This window comes from Typopeltis vanoorti, chromosome 14 (genome assembly GCF_054136105.1).
Source record: "Typopeltis vanoorti isolate ZY-2024b chromosome 14, IOZ_Tvanoo_1.0, whole genome shotgun sequence".
Classification (NCBI taxonomy): domain Eukaryota; kingdom Metazoa; phylum Arthropoda; class Arachnida; order Uropygi; family Thelyphonidae; genus Typopeltis; species Typopeltis vanoorti.
The window spans coordinates 8,534,328-8,559,445 of NC_143562.1; the positions used below are offsets into that span (position 1 = coordinate 8,534,328).

General features: G+C 36.4%; 1 protein-coding gene across 1 annotated transcript in view; it reads right to left on the minus strand.

Annotated features, from left to right (window-relative positions):
• LOC150099170 (uncharacterized) overlaps positions 1–25,118 on the minus strand; it is a 43,135-nt gene that overhangs the window by 14,269 nt on the left and 3,748 nt on the right. Inside the window, exon 2 of the mRNA XM_090404273.1 lies at positions 23,017–24,328. Coding sequence (XP_090260399.1) covers positions 23,017–24,215 — 1,199 coding nt within the window. The 5' untranslated portion in view covers positions 24,216–24,328. The remainder of the gene's footprint in view (positions 1–23,016; positions 24,329–25,118) is intronic.

Below are 25,118 nucleotides of genomic sequence, written 5' to 3' on the forward strand. Positions count from 1 at the left end.
TTAAGAGTCAATAGACACCCAATGAATATGAGCATCATTCAGGTTTATGCACCCACTACAGAGGCACCAGAAGAAGACATAGAAGAATTTTATGGCAAGTTACAAGAAGTGATATATGCAACACCGAAATGAGATTTATGGCTACATATCGGAGATTGGAATGCAAAAGTGGAATAAACCGAGGAACAAGGAATAACGGGTTGTTTTGGTTTAGGTATTTGTAACACTGCAGGGAAGAGACTAGTTGAATTTTGTGCAGAGAATTCTTTGTATGTAGCTAACACCTGCTTTAAACAGCACAAACGGAGATTATACACATGGACATAACCTGATGGATAATACAGAAATCAAATTAACTATATACTTTGACATAGAAGATGGAGAAATGCAATTCAGTATGTCAAGACTTTTCCAGGTGCAGACTGTGGAACAGACAATGAATTATTAGTGGCGGCGATACATGTGAAATGAAGGAAACTAAAAACATCGCAAATGTCGATCAGATATGATCTTGGAAATATACCGGCTGAATACAATATTAGTATACAGAACAGATTCAACACACTCAATTTGTGTGAAGGAGAACCAGATAAACTATGGGAATAAGTTAAAGATATAAATAAAAACAGAAACAAAGAAGAATATTCAATCAGTTTGTAAAACGTTTAAATGGCTGTCAGAAGATGCCATCAACACTACACAGGAAAGGAGGAAAATAAAGGCCACAGGAAATTTGCATGAAGTATGGCATTTGAATGCATTGTTTCAACGACAAGCCAGAAGAGACAAGGAAAATTACTTTTTTTTTTAACCAGGAATGCTAACAAATAGGAGACTAAAACAAGAAAGGAAAAACAAGAGATCTTTTCAAAATAACCAGGAAACTGACAGGGAAGTTCAGCGCCAAGGTCACACTATTGAAAAGTAAACACCAAGGATTTCTTACAGATGCTGCCGACATCAAAGAAAGATGGAAAGAGTATATACAGAAGCCCTTTACAGAAAGGACTCCAAAATTACTGAGAAATTTAAAGAGAAAGATTATACACAAGAGCCAGTTCCACTGGAGAGTGAAGTGAGGTGGGCACTGCAACAGCTATTCAGCGAGATGGCACCAGGAGGAGATGGAATACCTATTGAGCTGCTCAATCCTGCGAGAAAAGGCAGTTAAAATTTTAACAGCTCTATGTCAATGAATTTGGTTCACAACTACATGGCCTAGGGAATGGAAAAAAATAAGTTTATATACCTTTATTGAAGAAAGGTATATAAACTGATTGCACTGATTTCTCTTGCAAGTAAAGGCTTACCTAAGATCGTTCAGAAAAGACTGTAACCATTCATGAAGAGAGAAATTCCGCATGAACAGGGAGGATTTCGAAAAGGCAGAGGAACAAGAGATAAAATCGTCAATGTGAGATGGATAATAGAAAGAGCACAGGAATATCAAAAGAACTTTTTTTCCTTGACTATAGCGAGACTTTTGACTCTGTAGATCATGTGAAACTGTGGAATGTGTTGAGAACAATGGGAGTACCAGAGCATTTAATTATCCTTCTGAGGAATCTTTATTATGAACAAGAAGCTACTTTCCGAACAGATCTTGGAGAAACTGAGTATTTCGCAATAGGTAAAGGGGTGCGACATGGATGTATTCTATCTCCATACCTCTTTAACTTGTACAGCGAATACATTTTAAGAATGGCAGGGCTGGAGTAGTCTTCAGTGGAATTAAAACTGGTGGAAGAAATATTAATAATTTGAAGTATGCAGATGATACCACCTTGCTAACAGAATGCAAAGAAGATTTGGAGGAACTTATTATGAAAGTTAAAGAAGGAAGTGCTAAATATAGCCTTAAACTTAACCTCACAAAGTCAAAAGTTATGGCAACATGTTAACTTAATGATTTTCAAGTAGATGGGGAGAAAATTATTATTATTATTATTATTATTACATAACACCTCCGGGGAGTCCAAAGGCTCATCGAAGGAGGGCACCCATTCTGCAACTTTCTGCCTCCAGAACTCCACCAACCGCAACTACCTTCATCATCATTAGAAGAAACACACGTATAAACCACAGTGAAAATTATTTAATTGTAAATATTTCATCCTAAGTATCTTAGGACATCATCAGTACAGTATTTAAACAAATATAGGAATAACATACAGTTAGGGCGCATGATTACAATAGAATCTCATGAAACCTGCATAGCGTGCTAAAGTAGTACAAAAAAAAAAAAAAGTTAATTATTTAACACAATTTTGTATGATAATTTCCCATACTTTAGGAATAGTAAGAACGTCGTTGCGGTTTAGGTTTGGTCTGTGTAGTAGGGCTTCCGAACTTTCTTTGTATAAACGTTCATGTTTAAATGAAGATCTATGTAAAAGTTTAGCCTTTTCCCAATGGATCCTATGGTTTGGATTTTCAATTCCGTGTTGAGAGAGGCCAGATTTCTGCGGTTTAAAAAGACGAATGTGGTCTTGATGTTCTGAGATGCGTTTCTGAACAGACCTACCTGTCTGTCCAAAGTGAGATAATTTTCATGAGCATGGAATCTCCTAAACACCAGGTAACATCAAGGGTGAGGATTTGTCCTTAGGAGAAGGTAATAAGTTGTAAATTTGGTTGATAGGTTTGTAAGTAGTGGCAAAATTGTATTTCTTCATAATTTTAGAAAGACGTTCTGAGATGCCTTTGACGTAAGGTATGGGAATCCTATGCATTTCTTCCTGTCTGGTTTGATGTATGCAGAAGTGACTGATGAATTTTTGAGTTGTTTTGGGATTATATCCATTTAGGATGGCTGTATTTTTGATAACTTCTAATTCCTGGTTTAAAGATTCTTCAGAGGAGCAGAATTTATGTGCTCTGGAAACTAGTGATTTGATAATGCCAGATTTCTGAGATGGATGATGAGCAGAAGAATTGTGAATATAGCGACTTGAGAATGTAGGCTTGCGAAAGACGGACGTGGCGATGGAACCGTCTTCTTTTCTTTGGATGTGTAAATCCAAAAAAGAGATACCCTGTGGAGATTCTTTTTCTAACATAAAGTTGAGGCGATGATGAAGAAGGTTAATTTTATCTAGAAACAGTTGTAATTCAGGTTCGGGATGATTCCAGACTGCAAATACGTCATCGACATATCTTAGCCAACTTTTTTGTTTGGGTTCAAAAGTGAATATTTTTTCCTCAAGGTGTTCTAGAAACAAATTTGCTAGGTTTGGTGATAAAGGAGATCCCATTGCTGTTCTTTCCTCTTGCTTGTAAATTTGACCTTTCCAGATGAAGTAACCTGATGCAATAACAAACTTGAACAATTCAACTATATCAGACGGAATTTTTTCAAGTATGGGAAATTATCATACAAAATTGTGTTAAATAATTAACTTTTTTTTTTTTTTTTGGTACTATGAGATTCTATTGTAATCATGCGCCCTAACTGTATGTTATTCCTATATTTGTTTAAATACTGTACTGGTGATGTCCTGAGATACTTAGGATGAAATATTTACAATTAAATAATTTTCACTGTGGTTTATACGTGTGTTTCTTCTAATTATGAACGCACCACAGGTTTCGTTATTTAAAAAAAAATAAAAAATACCTTCATCATCTACACCAATGACATCTATTGCTGACCACCACCAATAGTATTTTGACAGGCAATCACAAACATCCTTGCCCACAGCGGATTCTAACCTGCAGTCTCTCGATTGGAGAGCGGATACACTAACCACTCGGCTATCCAGGCCGGCTAACAATTTTGTGCTCCTAGGATCCCGAATTGATAAAGATGGGTAATGTACTGAAGAAGTTAGAAGAAGATTATTACTCGGAAAGAAAGCAATGACAAATTTAAGCAAGATCTTTAAAGATACCTATATCAGCCTTGCAACAAAAATCAGAATCGTGAAAGCATTTGTATTCCCTGTGGTACTGTATGTATGTGAAAGTTGGACCCTGAGAAAGAGTGAAAGAAGGAAGATAGACATTTGAATTATGGATTCGGAGACGCTTACTAAGAATACCATATACTGCAAAGCAAACCAATAAAAAAATCAGCGAACGCCTTTTATTCCGTTATAGGGAATAAAAGTAGATGAGTAGGTGAGGCCTTTGTATCCTATCTAGCTTTTGGAGACTGAGTGGGCAGTTCAATCTCCAGTGGTACCCAATTAGAGATAGCGGGCACAAAGGCTATCACTAATTGAGCAGTGTGCAGTGAAGAGAGACGGCTCAACAAGTGCCGCCATCTCGTGGTCCCTAACCCTAAAACATTATATTTATTGTCTGAAATAATGTGGGTTCTACGATCGATTTTCTTGAGTTTACTGGACAAAAAATCCGAGTTTCTGGGAGAAAAAACCCACTTGTTCATGTCAGAGATCGACTAACTTTCCAAGCCTTTTTTCGACTAACTTGTCGAAAAAAGGCTTGGAAAAATTTCTTCTAGTCGCCGACTAGATTCGAAACCAAGAAGTCTTCCTTCGTGCGGCCAAGCGCAGTGGTATGTAAATGCCATATCCACTGAGCTACACAGGCTATGATCATTAAACAAAAATTGTCATACTTTGGACATCTAATGTGAGCAAATGACAGTCTGGAGAAGATGATGATGCTTGCTAAAGTAGATGGAAGCAGGAGAAGAGAAAGACCAAGAATTAGATGGGTGGATGGAGTTAAAGAAGCAAATGGTATTGACCTGGAAATTCTGAAAGTTATGGAGAGCGTATGTTCATAGAATCACAGCATGTAAAACGACTCGTCGGATCATAACAACAACAAAACATAGATAAAAAGACAAAAGTAATTTAGGCTCGTTCTTTACTAAAATTCCAGGTAGTTCTCTGTCACAGAAGTTGGATACGTAGGTCAGGTCATCAGCTGATATTCTATGTTTTCCAAAACGACTCTTGTCAGCAGGTATCATTGTGGTCCCTTAGATGTAGTGACACCTTGGCTTATTTGTGAATTTTAAACTTATCTGAAATATTATAAGCATTATTTTAAAAAATGTTTTGCATGTATGTATATTTTATTAAGTAACTGAAATCCACATATTCAAATGAAACCTATATTAAACCACATAATATGGCTTAGATTTGCCATTAAAAAATTCCCTAATGTTTTTTATTTCCCAAGGGAGTAGGCGAGGCCATTTTATCACTCCTTAACTTTTGGAACCTGATGGATGGTCTAGCTCAAAACTATAAAACAAATGAAGTTCAGGGTAAAACGAAATTTTTTGATTGGTTGAGTAATGAGGAATGGATCATGCGCCTTGCCTATTAGGTTGACAAAGTTGAGCAGCTGAATAATTTGAATCTTCAGATCTAAGGAAGGAATACAAATATCATATTATTCATTGATTTGTATTCACCCCGTGTTCTAGGCAACTATTAAGAATGCTGCTGGTCAGTAGTTGCCATGACTTTGAAAGCAGCAGTGACTGGTTTCTCGAGAGGTGAAATGCCTGGATGGTTACTCAGTGCGAAAATAACCTTTGCAACACACTTTGCCTGCTATTTTTTTTATTCAGTTTATTAGGTTTCTTTTTGCCAATACATTCTCATTCTTTAATGAAGTCAGACACTTCATCTGTAATGCTCTAACTGCTGTAGAAATATTATTTTCATTCAATATCATAAAATGATTGCCAACTAATATGTCAACTAGTGACAGCATTTTGCTGGAAGGTAATTGACTTGCTAGGTTTTTCTAGCACTGCACACACCTATCATTATTTGACTTGCAGCTTAGTCCGTAACTTGCAGTCACGAGTGACATTTGGCTATCATGCAGTATTGAAAAAATAGTGTCTCAATAACTTCTTTTTTTTTAACAGTGGGCATATAATACCGTATTTATGTTTGGTGGGGAATCCATATAGGTGGTTAATGATTAATCAGTGGGAATCCAGGTAGAGAAATTGGGATTTTGATGATCTATTATTATTATTATTATTGCGTGACACCTCCTCTATTACTTTTGAGAGGAATGAGTTGAAAACAGCTAAACAGTTGTCTGATTGCCTACTCTCAACTCCCTGATAATATAAGATGAGTGAAATTTCAATCTTTACGAGTGCGTTTCCCAAACTTTCAGTGTCTGCGTACCCCCTTTTTAAATTTTAGCAACACTTGCGGACCGCTTTTCAGGCAAAATCAATTTGGAAGAAAGTATATCGTACAAACACGAATATATATATATATATATATATATATATATATATATTTACCATTTGCGTTATAATTGAATACAAACGTGTAACATTTTTTAAAATTTATTGTGTTATAGTTATACGAATCCAGTATACATACAGTAAAATCAAAACTTACTAAATTTAAAGTTTCAGTAATAATAATAAAAAAGCTTAATGACATTGTTTCTGTTGGGAAGAAGTTAGTTTGGTGAAATCCAGTTCTATATTTGTTGTTTTTAGCCATATATGGGAGCTCTTCGTAAACAAGCGATTGGTTCTCCTGTAGGCATGGGTGACAAAAAACTTGGATGAACTATTTCTAAGTCTCTGTGCGATGAGTCTTTCCGAGTTCATCGATCATTGGCACGTGCAAGTGGAAATTTTTCTTCCGGAAATTTGTGTTTTTCATCCCAAAAATCGACCACAGAAGAAACACTATTTCAGAAAATATATTGTGCTAGGAACCATGAGGTGACGGCAGGTGTCTACCGTTCTCTCATCACTGGATGGTGTTCAATATCATTGGCATCTCTAATTCACTAACTGCAGAGATGGACGGCCCAAAAGTTAGACCTAAAACAGTGTTCCCTACTCACTTTGGGAAAGAAAACATATTTGCTTATTATTATTATTTATTTGTTAAGAAAAGATCTGCAGCATAGGTTTTATTTCATTTGCAATGATTCTTTTATATCCACTCACTGTCCTCCATTCTTCAGCTGATGGGATATTGGCATGAGTGCTAAAAGAGTGTTCAGTTGACTGTTCTGAATCTTACCTGTTCTGAGTGTTGAGTCTCAGAACAGGTAAGATTCTGCAGGAGTGGAAAGAATGTATGGTAATCCCACACAAGGGTGGTGCAAATACCGATGTATCCAACTATTGACCAATCGGTATCTCAGGAATGGTGGTGAAGATTTTGGAAAAATTGTTCAGGGCTCGCATTCAGAAATGGGTTGACAGTGAATCTCTACTTTGCAATAAATAGCATGGGTTTATTAAGGGAAGGTCATGCTTTAGCAACTTGTTCACATTCTATAATAATGTTACTGTTGAACTACAGAAGGGGAATGGATACACCATGATACTTTTGGATTCTCACAGAATACAGCATGGAAGACTTGCATAAATTAGAAAATATGAGTTTGGATTATAAATATTACTGTGGATAAGAGGATGGCTGACTGACAGATATCAAAAAGTGGTATACAGGGAATGTGAGTCTGCAAAATTTAAGGTAACCATAAGTGTACATTATTATTTTTTTAAAAAAAATTTGATAATCAGTTAATAAACTGCAAAGAAAGAACCTCCTATGAACTTCCTTCTAAGACCAGGAAAAGCCTATCAGCAAGAAAACGATAGAACTATTGAAGAAAAGAAGAATACTGAAAAAGACAGGAAAAGGTCATTAAAATATAAAATTATCTGTAAACAACTGAGGCAGAATATCAAAGACGACCGTAACATATATAGAACGACAAAATTGGCAGAAGCAGCTAGACTGCAGTAGCCTAAAAAAAAGTAGAAAAAGAAATAAATCTAAAGCAACCACTACCGTTAGCCTTCTTAGACAATCATGGAAACAGACACACAAACAGGGGTGAAATTGAAAAAAATAGTAAAATCGTTTTATGAGAAGCTTTACTCATCAAAACAAGAATCACAGCTCCAGTACCAGACGAGAATTTGGAAATACCATCTGTCCTACCTGAAGAAGTAAAAATGGCTATCCACCATATGAAAAATGACCGATCACCAGGAATTGAAGGTATAAAATCTGATGAATTAAAAATGGGTGGACAAGTACTCTTTAAAGCTAGCAGAAAGATTTACTTGATATATGCAATTAAGGAAAGTACCTACTGAATGGAAAACATCAAAGACCATATAAAAAAGGTAATAAAGAAGACATCAGTAACTACAGACCCATCTGTCTATTAGCACACACACAAACATAAAATATTCGCCAGTCATCCTAAACAGAATACAAACCTCCATCAATGAAAATAGCTACAATGAATAGGCGGTTTCAAAAAAGGCTTTTCGACAATAGATCGCATTCAAACTATTACTCAGCTAACAGAAAGATGCAGAGAATACCAGATTCCACTTTGTCTTCTTTTTATAGATTTTAAAAATGCATATGACACTGTTGAACATAACGCAGTATTCCAAGCTTTAAGAGAACAAGGCGTAGGAAAAGCATACATCCAACTCATAAAAGATATCCACAAAGAAGGCACAACAAATATCACCCTTTTCAATCACCCGATTAAAATTAACTTAAGTCGAGAAGTACGTCAGGGTGATGTCTTATCACTTAATCTCTTCACATCTGCCCTGGATAGCATCATTCGAAAAACTGACATGAAAGGTGGAATAAACATTGATGGTGAAATGTTAAATATCCTATCATTCGCCGATGTTGTGGTTTTAATATCTCACTCACCCAAAACTGCCAAAAAATTGGATTGGAAATACATCTGTACAAAACAAGATGGATGAAAAACAAATACTGTAAAGATTATACAATCACTCTACAATCCCACACCATCGAAAAAGTTGAAGATTACATCTACCCCAGCCAGTCCAGAAAAATGAATAATGACATATCAAATGAATTAGCAAGGAGAAAAAGAGCTGCTTGGATAGCTTTCAACAAAATAAAATCAATAATTACCAACCAAAACATAGATATAGAAATAAGAGCCCATCTTTTCAATAGTCACATCTTACCAGCATTAAGAAAGAAGAATGTGCAATGTAAATAAAATAGACCACGTAAGACATACAGAAATCAGGAAGAAGTCTAGACTCAAAGATGTAATAAAAGCAATCTACAACAGCAAAAGAAGATGGGCAGGACATCTCACCAGAATGAGAGACAGCAGATGGACAGTCAGAGTAACAAACTGGTATCCGAGAGATACCAAAAGGAAACCTGGAAGACCAGCCTTAAGGTGGGAAGACCCAATGATTAAGAAAGTCGGAAGAAAATGGAGAAGAAAGGCCCAAGACAGGAATAGCTGGACTCTTTATGACCTGCAGTCATGGAGAAATCCTGATAGAAATCACAGGTCCATCAAGGTAATAGGTGTACCAAAAGGATCAGTGCTTGGTCCACTGTTATTCAATCTGTACATTAATGACATTGGGAAGGATCTGACAGGCAACATACAGCTATTTACTGATGACGCAAGGATAGATAGTGTAATCAGGAGTGATGCTGATATGCAGTACTTGTAGAATGATTTGAATAGGCTGGAATTGTAGACATATGAAAACGGCTGCCACTTCAATGTTAGTAAATGTAAAGTCATGCTTTAAAAAGTTAAGGTTGGAAATACAACTCAGAAGATAATTGCCATGCTGAAACGAACTTTGGCATGTAAGGATGTAATTTTTCTTCTTTAGAAGGCCTCGATAAGACCTCTCATGGACTATTGTGTGCAGGTCTCTTCTCCTGGTTTCTGTTGTAAATTCTGATACAGTGGAGAGAGTTGAAAGGAGATTGTGAAAAATAATATAAGGATTGTGGAACACTGATTATGAAGACAGATTGAGAATTTGTAGACTGCAGACACTAGCGAACAGGAGAAATAGGGGTGATAAGATTGAGACTTACAAACTTCTGAAAGGGTCATACAGGATTTCAGTTGATGGTATTTTTTGTTTTTTGGAGGATCAGGAAAGGATAAGAGGGCATCCTTGGTGGCTGAGAATGAATGCTGCTAAGGTGGAGGCGAGAACTAGATATTTCTTTCATAGAGTGGTCAGTGATTGGAATGGATTGCCATCAGATGTGTGTGCAATCAGCATGGATGAATTCAAGAACAACTATGATAGCAGGTGCATGTAGTCTCCCTTGATGAGTCACTGACTCCCTGTCTCTCTTAATAATAATAATATAAAATTAGTTTTGTAAATATTATATTCGTAATCTGTTATTTATTTTATTTTATTTTGCTATCCTTAGTGCACTATTCTGTTCATTTCAGATAATTTGTTTGATGTATAAATCATCATTGTAACATTTCTTAAAGCCCAAATGTTTAAAATTATTAATTGTTTCAATTATTTTGTTGTTTACAAGATTACTTCAGATTGGCATTTTCGCTTTGAATGCAATGATTTCACTTTTGAGAGCTTAAAAAAAGATATCTATCATTAATTGATATTTTTGATCTTTCCCTTTGTTATAGTTGTTTGTAATGCTTATTCTTAAATACCAAGTATATCACACCTTCTGTCTCTTTCTTGGTGGTGCTAAATCAACTTTTCTTTACTGCCCATTGAATATTGATCATGGAGTGCTTTATTTTCTCAAACTTCTGATTTTGACTCGACAACATTCACTACTTTTTCTTCGTGACTTTCATTACCATCATTATTAATACTCACTTTTCTTCTACCACTTTTCCTTGACTTGCCTATATCCCTCATTTTCTCTAGGCATTCTATTTATCACTAAGTTAATGCAAGGCATAGTTCATCATTAATTTAGATGCATAAATGCATCTAAATTGATTTTTGTATTCAGGTATTCTTGCTATGCATCAGATTACATGTTGGTCCATAAATTGATTGCTGTTAGTGTTACCCATTGAATTTTTACTTAAAAATTTTTCTGACTACTGAATATCTAAAAAGATATTCAGTTGCCTGCATTATTTTTTGACTTGTGCAAGAAAAATATTGTCTACATCAAGAATTCATAGACATGTGGTACAAACATTTAATTATTCTTCCATCTGTAAATGTATTCCTTTTGCTGTAATTTCACTTCAAATTGTAGATATTGCACATTTATCAAGTTCAAATTCCACACAAAAATGGCTTCCATGAAGATTTGGAATATATTGAATGATGTCTCAATTTTTTCTGGATCATTTTCCATATAGTTTTAGATCATCTATGTATGGCAATTGCAATACTTTTCCTGTTTGCTTTGACATTATGAATTTAATTTATATGATTGCAACCAGTGGCACACCTAGGGAGGGGGCCAAGGGGCCCTGGCTCCCCCCCCAAAAAAAAGAAAAAGTAAAAAACACTAGAAAATTTTCAAAAATTCTTTTCCTAATTAAAATTAATTTTTTTTATTTATGTTGTGTCACATCTTCTATTTCTATACTACTTATGAATTAGCGGTCACATAAGGTAGGACTACCCTATAGCTCCCGGAATTACGGAATTACGGCTGCTGTGAACGCAAGGCAAATGGAGTATTGCTGGTTGGACCGAGTGCTACTTCGTTTGCCCAAGCCAGACCAAAGGAGATCACGGGTATCAAATCATCTACTTAACTTGCCCCCCCCCTCCAAGATTAAATCTCGAGTGCTTGCCCCCCCCCCCCAAAAGATTAAATCCTGAGTGCGCTACTGATTGCAGCATTTTTTAGATTAGCTTCCATTTCTCCAAATAGCACTTAATCATCTGCAAAGAGTAGGGCATCTAAAGTAAAATCCTTTTTTTACCACTACTCCTAAATCCTTAACTTCTTCTATTTCCTGAAGTACAATTCCCTCAATGTGGGAGACAGTTTGTAATCTATTTATCTCAAAATGCATAACTTTACATTTCCACACATTAAACTGACATCCATTATCTTTTATGCATACTGACAGCTTATTTCAATCACCCTGCAAGCTCTTCACATTGCCTTGACTCATTATTACTCTACCTAATTTTGTTATCAGTGAACAACTGAATATTTTCTTTCAGGTTATTTCCTTATATCATTTATGTAAAAATTAAACAGTAGCAATCCTAGCACTGAATCTTGCAGCACACCATTAGTCACCAACTTTTGCCTGGATACAAATGAATTGAAAGGAGATAAATTTTTTGAGAGAGGACTTGAAAGTATTGTTAAAGGTAGCGAAAGAAAAGAGTGACAGAGTTAGGATGGTGAGCCTGTTGCCGCGGTATGACAGAGAGGAGTTTAGAAGGAGAGCCAAAATCGCAAATGACTTTATGAGCAGGTTATGCAGACAGTGTGGTGTGGAATTCGTGGACGTGTTGAATGAGTTTGATGGGTGAAAGGATTTATACAAGATGGATGGCCTGCATTTGAATGGATTTTGTGTGCGGAGACTGGAAAAAGTGTTGCTGAATGAAGTGAAAATGGATGTGCAGAACCAGGGAAACTAGAACTACCAAGGAGGGGGGAGGGAGTGGATATGCAAACAGCAGTGAGACAGTTGAGTGTAAGAATGTATATAATGTACCCGAGCCAGTACTAAGGACAAGAAATCGGAATGGGATAGTTAGAATAACGCATCAAGATGGGGTGGGACAAAGGAGCTTCTGCATTTCATGTATACTAATGCCAGGAGTATTAGGAACAAGAAGGAAGAATTTTTGGCCTTGATTGGCTCTTCCTGGCCACAGGTTATTGGCATTAGTGAAACATGGCTGACAGAAGATGATATAGTTAGTGGGATAGAATGTGTAGGTTATAGTATGTTTAGGAGGGACAGAGAGAATAAAATGGGGGGAGGAGTGTTATCGATGATAGCTGATGAACTGCAGCCAAGGAGAATTGAAGTTGTATCGCAGGATAGTGAAAATAGTTCATTTGAGGGTATTTGGTGTGAGATTGAGACTGGCAGAACAAAATATACAGTTAGGTGTTGCTATATATGTTGGAATAGATGGCGGAGATAGTATGCATAAACAAATTGATGAAATGAATGGATGAATGGAAGGAGGGTAATTATTATGGGGGATTTCAACTATGGTAACATTGATTGGAAGGAGGAGAGGACACATGTGAGGAAGGAAATGGATTTTATTCAATTATTATTATCAAGGGATGACTATCTGAGAAAGTATGTAATTGAAAATACTAGGGGTGTGAGAGTGCTTCACCTGGTAATAGCATCTGAGAATTTGACTGTAATGAATTTGACCATGTTGCCACCTATTGGTGAGAGTGATCACCTGGGAGGTGGCTAAAGGTGTGGAATTTTCGATTAAGACATGTGGAATTACCATGCTGGCAAGTATGACAAGCTCAGGAGATTGCTTGGATCAGTGCTATGGCATGTACAACTGCAAGAGCTGGATGTCGATAGAGCATGGGAAGTGGTCAAGGAGCATTTACAGGAGGTTATGGCTGATTGTATACCTAGGTTGCGAATAGAAAAACAAGTAGGGGTTAAATGGATAAATAACACTATTAAGCTTGAGCTTCAAAAAAAAAAAAAAAACTGTGGAGGGAATTTAAAGAAAGAGATGACCTGCAGGCACACGAACGGTATAAAGTGCAAACCAGAAGGGTAAAGAGCGTGGTAAAAAAAGCAAAATATGCAGATTATGAAAGGAAACTGGCTATGCAAGCTAAAGAGCATCCCAAACAGTTTTTTCAGTATGCTGCAAGCAAAAAAAAACTGTACACGGTGAAATGATTTTAAGGAATGAAGATAGTAAGAAGGTCACTGAATCAGCCGATATAGTGGAATTACTGAGTGAGCACTTTGCAAGAGTATATCATCCAGGTGGTGACATTGAAAAAATGAAGGAACCATTAGTTTATATGGGAATTGTGATGAAGTGGAGGTGAATAGTCTATTACAGAACCTTAATGTGAATACATCTGTGGGATTGGATGGCATACCTGCACGGGTCTTACGTGAAGCGGCTAAAGAATTACCAGTGCCCTTGATCATGTTGTTTAATCTGAGTCTCGGGTCTTGTTTAGTCCCGACGGTGTGGAAAGAGGGGAAAATAGTTCCACTGCATAAAAAGAGGATCCAAGACTACTGTTGCAAATTACCGACCGTTCGGCATATCAGGAGTCGTTGTCAAGGTCTTGGAGAAAGTAGTCAAGGGAAAAATACAGGAATGGATTGATGAAAATGAGATACTGTACGGGGGGACAGCATGGCTTTGTGAAGGATAAATCATGCCTCAGTAACTTGCTCAAGTTTCATAACACAGTGATGGCTGAACTGGATAAGGGTAATGGGTTTACAGTGATACTGCTGGACCTCGCTAAGGCATTTAACAGGATACCACATGCATTTCTAATCCGTAAACTACAACATATAGGAATGGATATAGGGTTGGTGAGATGGATAGGTGAGTGGTTGATGGAGAGATATCAGAGAGTAATTTATTCAGGAGTAGAGTCCAAAAGACGGCCTGTGACTAATGGTGTGCCGCAGGGTTCTGTTCTTGGACCACTGCTGTTTAATTTGTTCATTAACGATACAGGGAAGGATCTAAGAGGAACAGTTCATTTGTTCGCTGATGATGCAAAGTTGGGTAGGTCAATAGTGAATGCAGAAGATGTCAAAATCTTGCAGGACGACTTGGATAGATTGGAGTTCTGGGCTAAGGAGAATGGATGTCAATTTAATGTGACAAAATGTAAGGTTATGCATTTTGGGGTGAAAAGATTAGCAGCAGTATACCACACTGGTGGAACTGTACCCCAAGAGATTGATGAGGCCAGGGACTTGGGAGTGTTGGTGGATAGGGAGATGAAGTTTAGGGGGCACATTGCAAAAGTGGCTAAATCAGCTCATCAAATCACTTGGTTGCTGAAAAATACTTTGACAAGCGGAGACAAGCAAGTTATTGTACCTCTGTACCGAGCCTTGATAACACATCATCTCGACTACTGTGCCCAGATTTGGTCACCTAGGTTTCTTCTTGATGGGGAGGAGGTGGAGAGGATCCAGAGGTGAGTGACCAAGATGATAGCAGGTCTATGGAATGAACCTTATGAGAACAGGTTGAAGATTTGTGGGTTGCAGAAATTAGTTTACAGGCGGAAAAGGGGAGATATGATTGAGACATACAAATTGCTAAAGGGTTTCTATAGGATTAATTCATAGGATATTTATGAGATCAGGACTGGTGGTGAGAGAACCAGGGGACACCTATGGAAGCTGAGAGAGTATGGTTAGCAAGGGTGTTAGAGCTGGGTTCTTTACTTTTAGAGTGGTAAATGAGTGGAATAAGCTGCCAGAGTCTGTTGTGGGTGCTATGACAGTGAGTGAGTTCAAGGCAAGGTGTGATAGATACTGTTAGAATGTCGTATAGTTGTGTGGACATGATGTTTAGGGCCTCCCTCGATGAGTCTAAGGACTCCCCGTAATAATAATAATTCTGTTCCTCCATATACCACTTTCTAATATCTGTCCAGTGGCCACCATCTTATCCATATAACCTGACATTTACCTCCAACCTTTCTCTTGGCACAAACACATTATATCAATAGCTTCCTCAGCTTCTAATAATCTAGGCATTCTTTTCTGCTCTTCTTCTTATTGTGCTATCGTCTATCGAAGGTCAGCGACCATCTTGGTGAACAAACTGCGGTCTTGTGCTAATCTGAGCAGTTGTGCACTGCTCTTTCCTGTCCACGTCTTGATGTTGTCAAACCATGATATTCTTTTTCTTCCTCTAGTTCCTTTGCCATCAATTCTTCCTACCAAAATAGTTTGTAGAAGTTGGTATTTGCTGTTTCTCATAATGTGGCCAAGATATGATGTTTTTCGTTTCTTGATTATTTTTACAAGATGTTTAGCTTTGCCAATGGATTTTAAGACCTCTTCATTGGTAATTTTTTCTGTCCATGATATCTTTAGCATTCTTCTATAGCCACATCTCAAAGGCTTCGATTTTCTTGATGGTTGTCACCTTCAATGTCCATGTTTCAACTCCATAGAGCAGAATAGACCACACGTAACATTTCAGCATTCGGCATCTGACTTCCATGTTTAGGTCTTTATTGCAGAACTTCTGCAATAAAGACCTAAACATGGAAGTCAGGATAACTCTTGAGCATAACTTCTGCTCAAGAAGCTATTTTCACCCTTCTGGCTTCTAATGCTATATAAATCCCAAATCTTTAGAATACTATACGCACATTTGGGATGGCGCACCTAAAACCTCCATATATATTCTTATGCTGTCCAGATTAAAGCACTTCAGCTCAGTCCCTCACAGGCTAACTTCAACACCTATCTCACAGACACAATGTTTCAGTTATAACTATGTCTTTTTCAGGTACTTCCATGGTCATTGCTCCAAAGAATTGACAAACATCATTCCTCCACTTGCTGTTAGGCCTGTTAATAGAAAAGCAGCTGCTGTTCAACATCCCTTACAGTACAACTGCAAATTCATCAAACCTGCTTTTCCTCTTATTCATTTATTTTATCGACCTCTGTTCTCTGGAATAGCTTTTCTCATGATGTGTTTCCCAATAACTCTTTAAGAAGAATATCAATAGGTTCTTCTTTCTCACCTTACACATAGCACTGATGTGCTATAGGTTCTTGTACCTCTTGTGTGAGATATAAATAAATAAAAAATCAGTGTCATATCTATCTTCCTTTATTCTAAGCTGTGTAACTGACTTCCATGTGGTATAGTCAAATGCTTTTGTAAAATCTATTGGATTCATGGTGTAGCCATTGTCTCTATCCAACTCAGATGTCACTCTATTATAAAAAGTTACTAAATCACTAAGGCATGGCTGACCCTTCACAAAGCCATGTTGCCCTTCATAAGACTATCATATTCTTATCCACCCACTTTTGAATTCTCTTTTTTACTAATTTTTCCAGTTCTTTTACCACCATTCCTGAGATACTGATTGGTCTATAATTTGTGAATAACATTATGTGAACTCACAGGGAATATTCACAATTGTATGCTAATGATGCTAAGCTGGAGAGTTATAAGTAGCAAGATCCATGTGATACAGATTTAAATAGACTTTAAGCAGCACCTCTGTCCATGCTGCCATTTCAATGATGATAAGTGCAAGATGTCACACTTTAGAAACCTGAAGTACAAAACTGAAGGTTTAGATTAGAGTGCTATAGATGACTGTATATGACCCTTATCAAACCATGTCTGACTGTTGAGTGTATAAATTTATTTATCTGATTACTATTATGATGCACAAACTCTGGATATGGTCTGAATAGGAGCATCTAAAGGTTCTTGTACCTCTTATGTGAGATATAAATAAATAAAAAATCAGTGTCATTTCCATCTTCATTTATTCTAAGTTGTGTAACAGAGTTCCATGTGGTATAGTCAAATGTCTTTGCAAAAAGTTTATTTTTCACTTGGTTAGACTATAATAAATTTAGTTCAATCCTTTATCCAAGTGTGAGCAAACAAAGTTTGTGCTTGAAAGTATCTTCAGGACTGGGGTAAGGTGGTACAACACCGGGCAACTCATTGCAAAGGTGGAGCAAGTTACATCACTCCTATCTCAGTATCTCCCATAATGCAAAACACATCTCCTTGCGGATATGTATAATGTTATGCATTAAGGGAAGGGCCACTACCTAGACTAGTTTCGACCTTTATTGAGGTCTCTTCAGTGGGAGCCAGGCCCGAGTGGAGATACCAGGAAGAAGCATTATCCAGAATAATTTAATAAAAAGGTGGCACACCGTTTGGCAGTTCCTATAGGTAGAGATGGCCTTGCTAATGCTTCTTCCTGGTATCTCCACTTGGGCCTGGTGAAACAATAAAGGTCAAAACTAGTCTGGGTAGTGGCCCTTCCCTTAATGCATAACATTATACATGTCCGCAAGGAGATGTGTTTTGCATTATGGGAGATACTGAGATAGGAGTGATGTTATCTTGCTCCACCTTTGCAACGAGTTGCCTGGTGTTGTACCACCTTACCCCAGTCCTGAAGATACTTTCAGGCATAAACTTTGTTTGCTCACACTTGGATAAAGGATTAAACTAAATTTATTATTGCCTTTGCAAAATCTATCAGAATCATGGTGTAACCATTTCCTCTATCCAACTTGGATGTCACTCTATTATAAAAAGTTAATAAATTACTAAGGCATGGCTGACCCTTTCCAAAGCCATGTTGCCTTTCATAGGCTATCATATTCTGATATATTAGAGCCACATTACCAACTTTTAAGTTGGTAACGTGGCTCTAATATCTCAGAATTTACCAGATCAACATGGAGAATTATACATAGGATGAAGAAACACAAAGATAATTTCTGGAAGATGAATAAGAGCCTGATGAAAAGAGAGTGAAAAATAAGTTTATATGTCAAATACATCTGGAATACTAAATCCAAAATACTGAATCAATCATGTATGAATCTCAGAAAATGCAGCAACCAGAAAATATCATATGAAAAAATTCAAAACGCTACAACAGCAAAAACAAACAAACAAAAAAAAACCCATCATGGTCACAACTACAAGATCACATAGTAGTGAATTTGTCACAGCCATTTACAAAAGATGCAGTCAGTATCCTCAGTTGAAGTCATAATTTTGCCACTGTTCTTAGACAACTACCAAATTTTAGAAATCATATCTATGATTCATTTAACACACTTGTTAACAATATTTATTTGAATGTGGTTGGCATTCTAATAAAATTCAAACTTCCAATGAGATTGTCCACCAAAAGAAATAGCAGCCTTGAAAACTTATACATCAACAAAATTATTGTTAGAGCCAAATTAAATATGCGTAATATAACTATCATAATGGATCAAACAGAAAATAAGACAACAAACACTCTTCTAAAATATTCTTCTACTTATCGATCAAGATCTCACAAAATCTCAAATAAAAAAAAAGTGTGAAAACTATATAAAAATTTACATCTTTGCCTAAAGAAATTATCAAAAGAACTAAAACCTTACCATGTTAAAACATCATGTACATATGAGGTTCCAAAAGTTAGTGTGTGTGTATTTGGGGGGGGGGGGATGATTTAATGAAATCACTTTTCCTTCACAGGCAGTTCTCTTCTTCATTAAATATTCTATTCATTTAATAAAAAATCTTAACCAAAAGAATTCAGACAATACGATCTGATCATCTAATGTCATTTCATCATTTACCAATGTAACACAGACAGTAACCCTTGACCTTATTCACCCCTCCCAACATAACTGAATTATTCACATTCACCTTACACTTATGTTATTTTTTAAGGAAGAAAGGAAAAATATGCATACATCTAGCAATAGGCTCTCCTTCCTAGCTAATTTCAATATTGAATTTGAAAATCAAGCATTTAAAGCTACACAAAAACCAGTAATCTGGTTATGTATAGATGGTGTGTGTGTGTGTATTTTGCTATTTGATCTCATGGCCTACACACACACACTAGATACATTTTAGAGCATTTAAACAGCCAACATCCAAAAATACATGCTATAGAAGAAAAACAACTGTGTTACTTTCCTAGATACTATTTACACGACTACATAATAGTTTGTTAACTTTTTCTGTTCTTAAATCTACATGCACTTAAAGGTACTTATACAGAGTCACACCACCATCTATCCATCCCAACAGTATGACATCATCAAAACACTTGCATACAGAGCCAGGGCTATTCGTTTTAATGACACAACCCTTGCCTAAGAACTCCGTTATATCCAAGAGATTTTTTACGATAATGCTATAATCCCAATCAAATATACATGTCCTGCTCTTTCTCACACCTGATACACAAGATCACATCACATTTATTTTTATTTCCTATATCAGTACATGTTAAAATATAGCTAAACTTGATCAGAAATAAAATCATAATGCCACTTTCAAAATTAGCAGCCATAATCTGTTCTCTGAAGGATCAATCTCATCCTCTTTTAAATGCTGGAATGTATAAGGTTCCTTTTGTCATCAACTTAGCCTAATTTGGATAGATCAATAGATCTGTTAATGTCCACTTGGAAGAACATAACTATATCTGCAATCATCTGCATGGCAAGTCAGGGTTGGCAGACTGTGAATATTCCTTCATACAAGATTTTATGGACTCCAGTATGCAGCACAAAAATATCTTTAAGTCTAAAGGACTAATTTTGGAATCAGCATTCGATATGAAATACTTCTGATAACCTCAATAAGTATGGCAGCTTTCATTTACTTGAGATCTGGAAGACAATCATTCTAAGAACCTATTTAGCTTGATTTCACTGAATTAACTTATTAGGGATCCTTTTTAGTTTCTTTTCAGTTACAATCTCAACTGTTCCTGCAACAGTCTAATAAAGTGCTGTATATGTCTTATTAGAGTTTATAACTTGTGCTTTCTGTGCATTTAGCCAAGTGGCTATGTGCTTTGCAACAATATGCCTGAGGAAGGAGTGTCCTAGGTTTGATTCCACTTAACAACGCGAGGAGCTTAAGGATCTTCCTCGGCCATAGCCAAGTTAGCCAGTCTTGTGCATGGACAGCAGGGTTTTCCCCCAGTTTATCTGGGGTTTTTCATCCTGCAAGCAAGCAAACCGGCCCCATGAACACACATGGATACAGTCAGGCAGGGGCACACCGGCCATATGTGCAATGTGTGTGATACACACAGGTGCCAAGATAGTAAAGGCACCAAAGAGGAGGAAATACTTAAAAATAACGTTTTTTTAAAGTGATTTTTGCAACTAAAGTTTTGCACACAGGTGCCGGACACTACTGCCATGGTACTGAGTATAGGGGTGCCAACTAAAGTTTTGCACACAGGCGCCAGACACTACTGGCATGCCCCTGCAGTCAGGAATACTTAAGACAATCCCTCCAGCCATAGGTCTGAATTGTCAGCTATGCCAGTCCCGAGCCTGAATAAAAATAGGAGGTGATTGAAGTGGTGCTGCACCACCCCGTAAAAGGGGCTCACAGCCATTGAATCAAATACAAAACCCTATTTGAAAAACGAAATGAATACAATAGAAAATGAATGAATGAATATAACTTGTGCTCTGAAAATACCAGTATGATGTCCAGTGAAACATTAGTAATTTAATTAATTAATTATTTCTTTATTTCATTCTGGTGTTGTTTATACTTCAAACTACTCTTATGAATATCTATATCTTAAATATTAAAATTATGCTTGTGCTTAATCTAATTAATGTCATCATTGCACTCATAGAAAAACCATTCTAGTAGTCAAATACGTGAAGCTATACGTTTTCTTAAAGATGTGCCTTTACTATTATTACCCCAAGACCTCATGGAGTCAAAGACTCATCTGGGAGGTCCTTTTATCACACACACACACATCTCATCATACCGTGTCTTAAACACACTCAAACTCCTTGCAGACACCACACTTTCAGGCAAGGCATTCCAATCATTCACAACTTTGCATGAAAAAACCTGCCTCTCACACCCTCTTTATACAGTTTCCAGGGATGACCTCTGGTTCTCCCCTGACCTCCCACTATTCTCTGTAATGTAGAACTTCTCACCATTGATCTTATAACAACCCCTTACTGACTTGTAGGTCTCTATCATATCTCCCCTCTTCCTCCTGTCCACCAGACACTGCAAATTACATCTTCTCAATCTTTCCTCATACTTGACATTCCAGAGGTCAGAAACTACTTTAGTCAGTTGCCTTTGGACCCTTTCCAACATCTCTTCATCCTTCTGAAAACCCAGTGACCAAATATGGGCACAATAGTCCATGTGTGGCCTAATCAAAGCCTTATACAACGGAACAAGAATCTCCCTACTTCTACACGTAAGTGTCCCCCACATCATTCCCAGAAGCCTTTGGGTTGTCTTCACAATTTTGGCTGTCTCCCAGAAAAATAATTTCCAAATCAATATTATTATTATTATTATTATTATTATTACGTGACATCTTCAGGGAGTCAAGGACTCATCATGGGAGTTCACATTATTTCACTAAATACATCTCATCCTCTCCACTACAACTTAATCCTCCAACTACAACACTACTACCATCAATGCCATCTATTGCCCATCATCACCATCATCAAATTCCTGACATGTACCCTCAAGGGGTGCAGGATATGATAGTACTACATAAAAAATTTACATCATTACTAACTTCCTATCTACAATTTTCCTTCAAATCAGTCTGTTACTTGTCAAGACTCCAACATTATCAGATCTTATATTTCTATCATCTAAGGCACTTTGTACCGTATCAATCCACCTATATCTTGGTCTTCCTCTAGGTCATTTTCCTGCCAACCTGGCAGAGAACACCTGTTTTGCTAATCTTTCCTCACCCATTCTGTTTAAGTGACCATACCACCTGAGGTTAGCTCTGCTAACGCATTCCTGGATGCTGACAATGTCGAGTTCTTTGCTAATATCCTCGTTTTTAATATTATATTGCCATCGATGCCATCTGTTCATACCTCTAATCTTTCTCAGGTCTCTCATATCTGCGGTCTCTAGTCTTTGGTCAAGTGTTTTACTTCTGACCCAGCTCTCAGATCCATAAGTTAAAACTGGTTTGAACAATGTCTTGTATACAGCTAATTTAGTGTTCTGACTAATTTCTCTCTTATTCCATATGAATTTATTCAACTGACTGCCTACTATACCAGCTTTGTTGATTCTGTTGTCTATTTCTATATTTAATTTACTATCTTCAGTAAAAATCATGCCTAAGTAGCTGAAATGTTTTACTTGTTCCACAGGTTTCCCATTCACAACACAGTTGACATTTTCAACAATTCTACCTGTTTTCATTGTCTTTGTCTTTTTAATGCTGACCTTCATACCATATCTATTACAACAGTTACTCAATTTAGTCAGGGAATCTTGCAGACTTGTAGTGGATTTATTTAGAAGTATAACATCATCCGCATAAAGCAAAGAGCTGACATTAACATAATCAGAAAAAAAGTGTAAGCACTAATGTGAATTTTAAGCTACAACGTTTTGAGAATAATATAATACATGTATTTCACACTTTCAATTTCATATATTTGATTAATTGATATAATTTCATATATTTTAGATATGTGAATTCTGAAAATGACATTGCAAAGTTTCAAAGATACTGGGTTTTATTACAAGATTTCTCACTGGTGTGTAGTTTCACATGTGTTTTAAAATTATGAGAGTGTGAAAACACTTTTCCACAAGTTTTACAACTAAAAGGTTTCTCATTAGTGTGAACCCTTCTATGTGTTTTAAGATTGTGAGAATGTGTAAATGATTTACCACAAGTTTCACAAGTATACAGTTTTTCATTAGTGTGGATCCTTATGTGCATTTTAAGTTGTACAGCTTGTGAAAATGATTTACCACAAGTTTCACAGAAAAATGGTTTCTCATTAGTATGAACTCTTGTGTGCTTATTGAGATTTGAAACTTGTGAAAAGGATTTACCACATGTTTCACACATAAAGGGTTTCTCATTAGTGTGAACTCTTATGTGTTGACTAAGGTTTGAACCTTCTGAAAATGATTTCCCACAAGTTTCACAAATAAAAGGTTTCTCATTAGTATGAACTCTTCGATGTCTCTTAAGAACTGCAGCTCGTGAAAATGATTTACCACAAGTTTCACAAATAAAAGGATTTTCAATAGTATGAGCTCTTATGTGTTTTCGAAGATTCTGAACTTGTGAAAATGATTCATTACAAGTTTCACAAATGAAAGGTTTCTCTGAATGAACTCTTGTGTGGCTTTTAAGGCTACCAGCTTGTGAAAATGATTTACTACAGGTTCCACAAGTAAACGGTTTCTCTTTAGTGTGAACCCTTTTGTGCGTTTTAAGATTAGAAAACTGCGAAAATGATTTATTACATGTTTCACAGATAAAAGGTTTTTCATTAGTATGAACTCTTATATGAATTTTAAGACTACATGCTTGTGAAAATGAATTACCACATGTTTCACAAATAAAAGGTTTCTCCTTAGTGTGAACCCTTTTGTGTGTTTTAAGATTTGAAAATTGTGAAAATGATTTTCCACAAGTTTTACATGTAAAAAGTTTCTCATTTGTATGAACTCTTGTGTGAATTTTAAGATTCTGGGATGTTGAAAATGATCTGCCACAAATTTCACAAATAAAAGTTCTCTCAATACTGGAAAGTACAGGCGATTGCTTTGCAACGTCAAAGTATGGAAGAGAATCTCCAGATGTTTCAGAAATAAATTGCTTCTCTGGAGTGTGGAATGAAGAACACTGTTTCATACTTCCATGGTGAGAATTTGAGTTTTTCATTACAGATCTCACAAGAGATTCCTCCATATTAATTTCTAATCACGTGTATGCATCCATAAATCAGCAGCTTGACAGCAAGTAATTATAAAAGCTGGATAGGTGATAATATTCCATTTCCTTTACAAGTAAAGTGAAGTCAGCTGTAAAGGGAAAAAAAAACAACATTACTTTCAACATCTACAAAAACTATTGGAAAGAATATTCTGTTATAACATATTTCTTTTTATTATATAAGGCGACTTTTACAAAGTAAATGATTACTTAATTATTCAAACCTTAAATTAATGCAAAGCTTCAGTTAACTAATCCTTAAATGAGTTAGCATATCAACTGATTTCTGGATAACTTCTAGAAAACTTATCAGCATAACCAGAAAATGAAAGAATATGGACAGGGAAAAAAGAAAGGAGAAGTACTGTTGATGGTAGCAGGTGAGTTGTGTCCATTTAAGGTGTATTTGTAAGGTGCAAATAACAGCAGCAGTTTTGAGACTGTATGGTGTGAAGTAGAGGTGAACATGATGAAATATTTAGTTGGGTGTTGCAATAGGCCTGGTAATATAGATAGTAATGAGAAAGAAATGTATAAGCAAATTAGCCTGGCTAGCAAGAAATGAGTGACTTTAAATATGGTAATATAGACTGGAATCAAGACGCTATATCTGGGGGAAAAGAAAATGAATTTCTGAAGCTTCTGAAAGACATTATTTGATTGATCATCTCATCAGATGATGTTATTATAAATGTGATGTAAAATCTTCCATCAGTTGGTGAGAATGACAACGAGGTGAACACTTGCAGGGTAACGAGTCATTCAAGGACATCTGTTAGAAAGGGATATATGGGGAATTATAAGGCTGGTAATCATGAAAAGTTTAGGAAACAGCTTGCAACAATAAATTGGAAAGAGGAACTGAACAGAAAGGATATT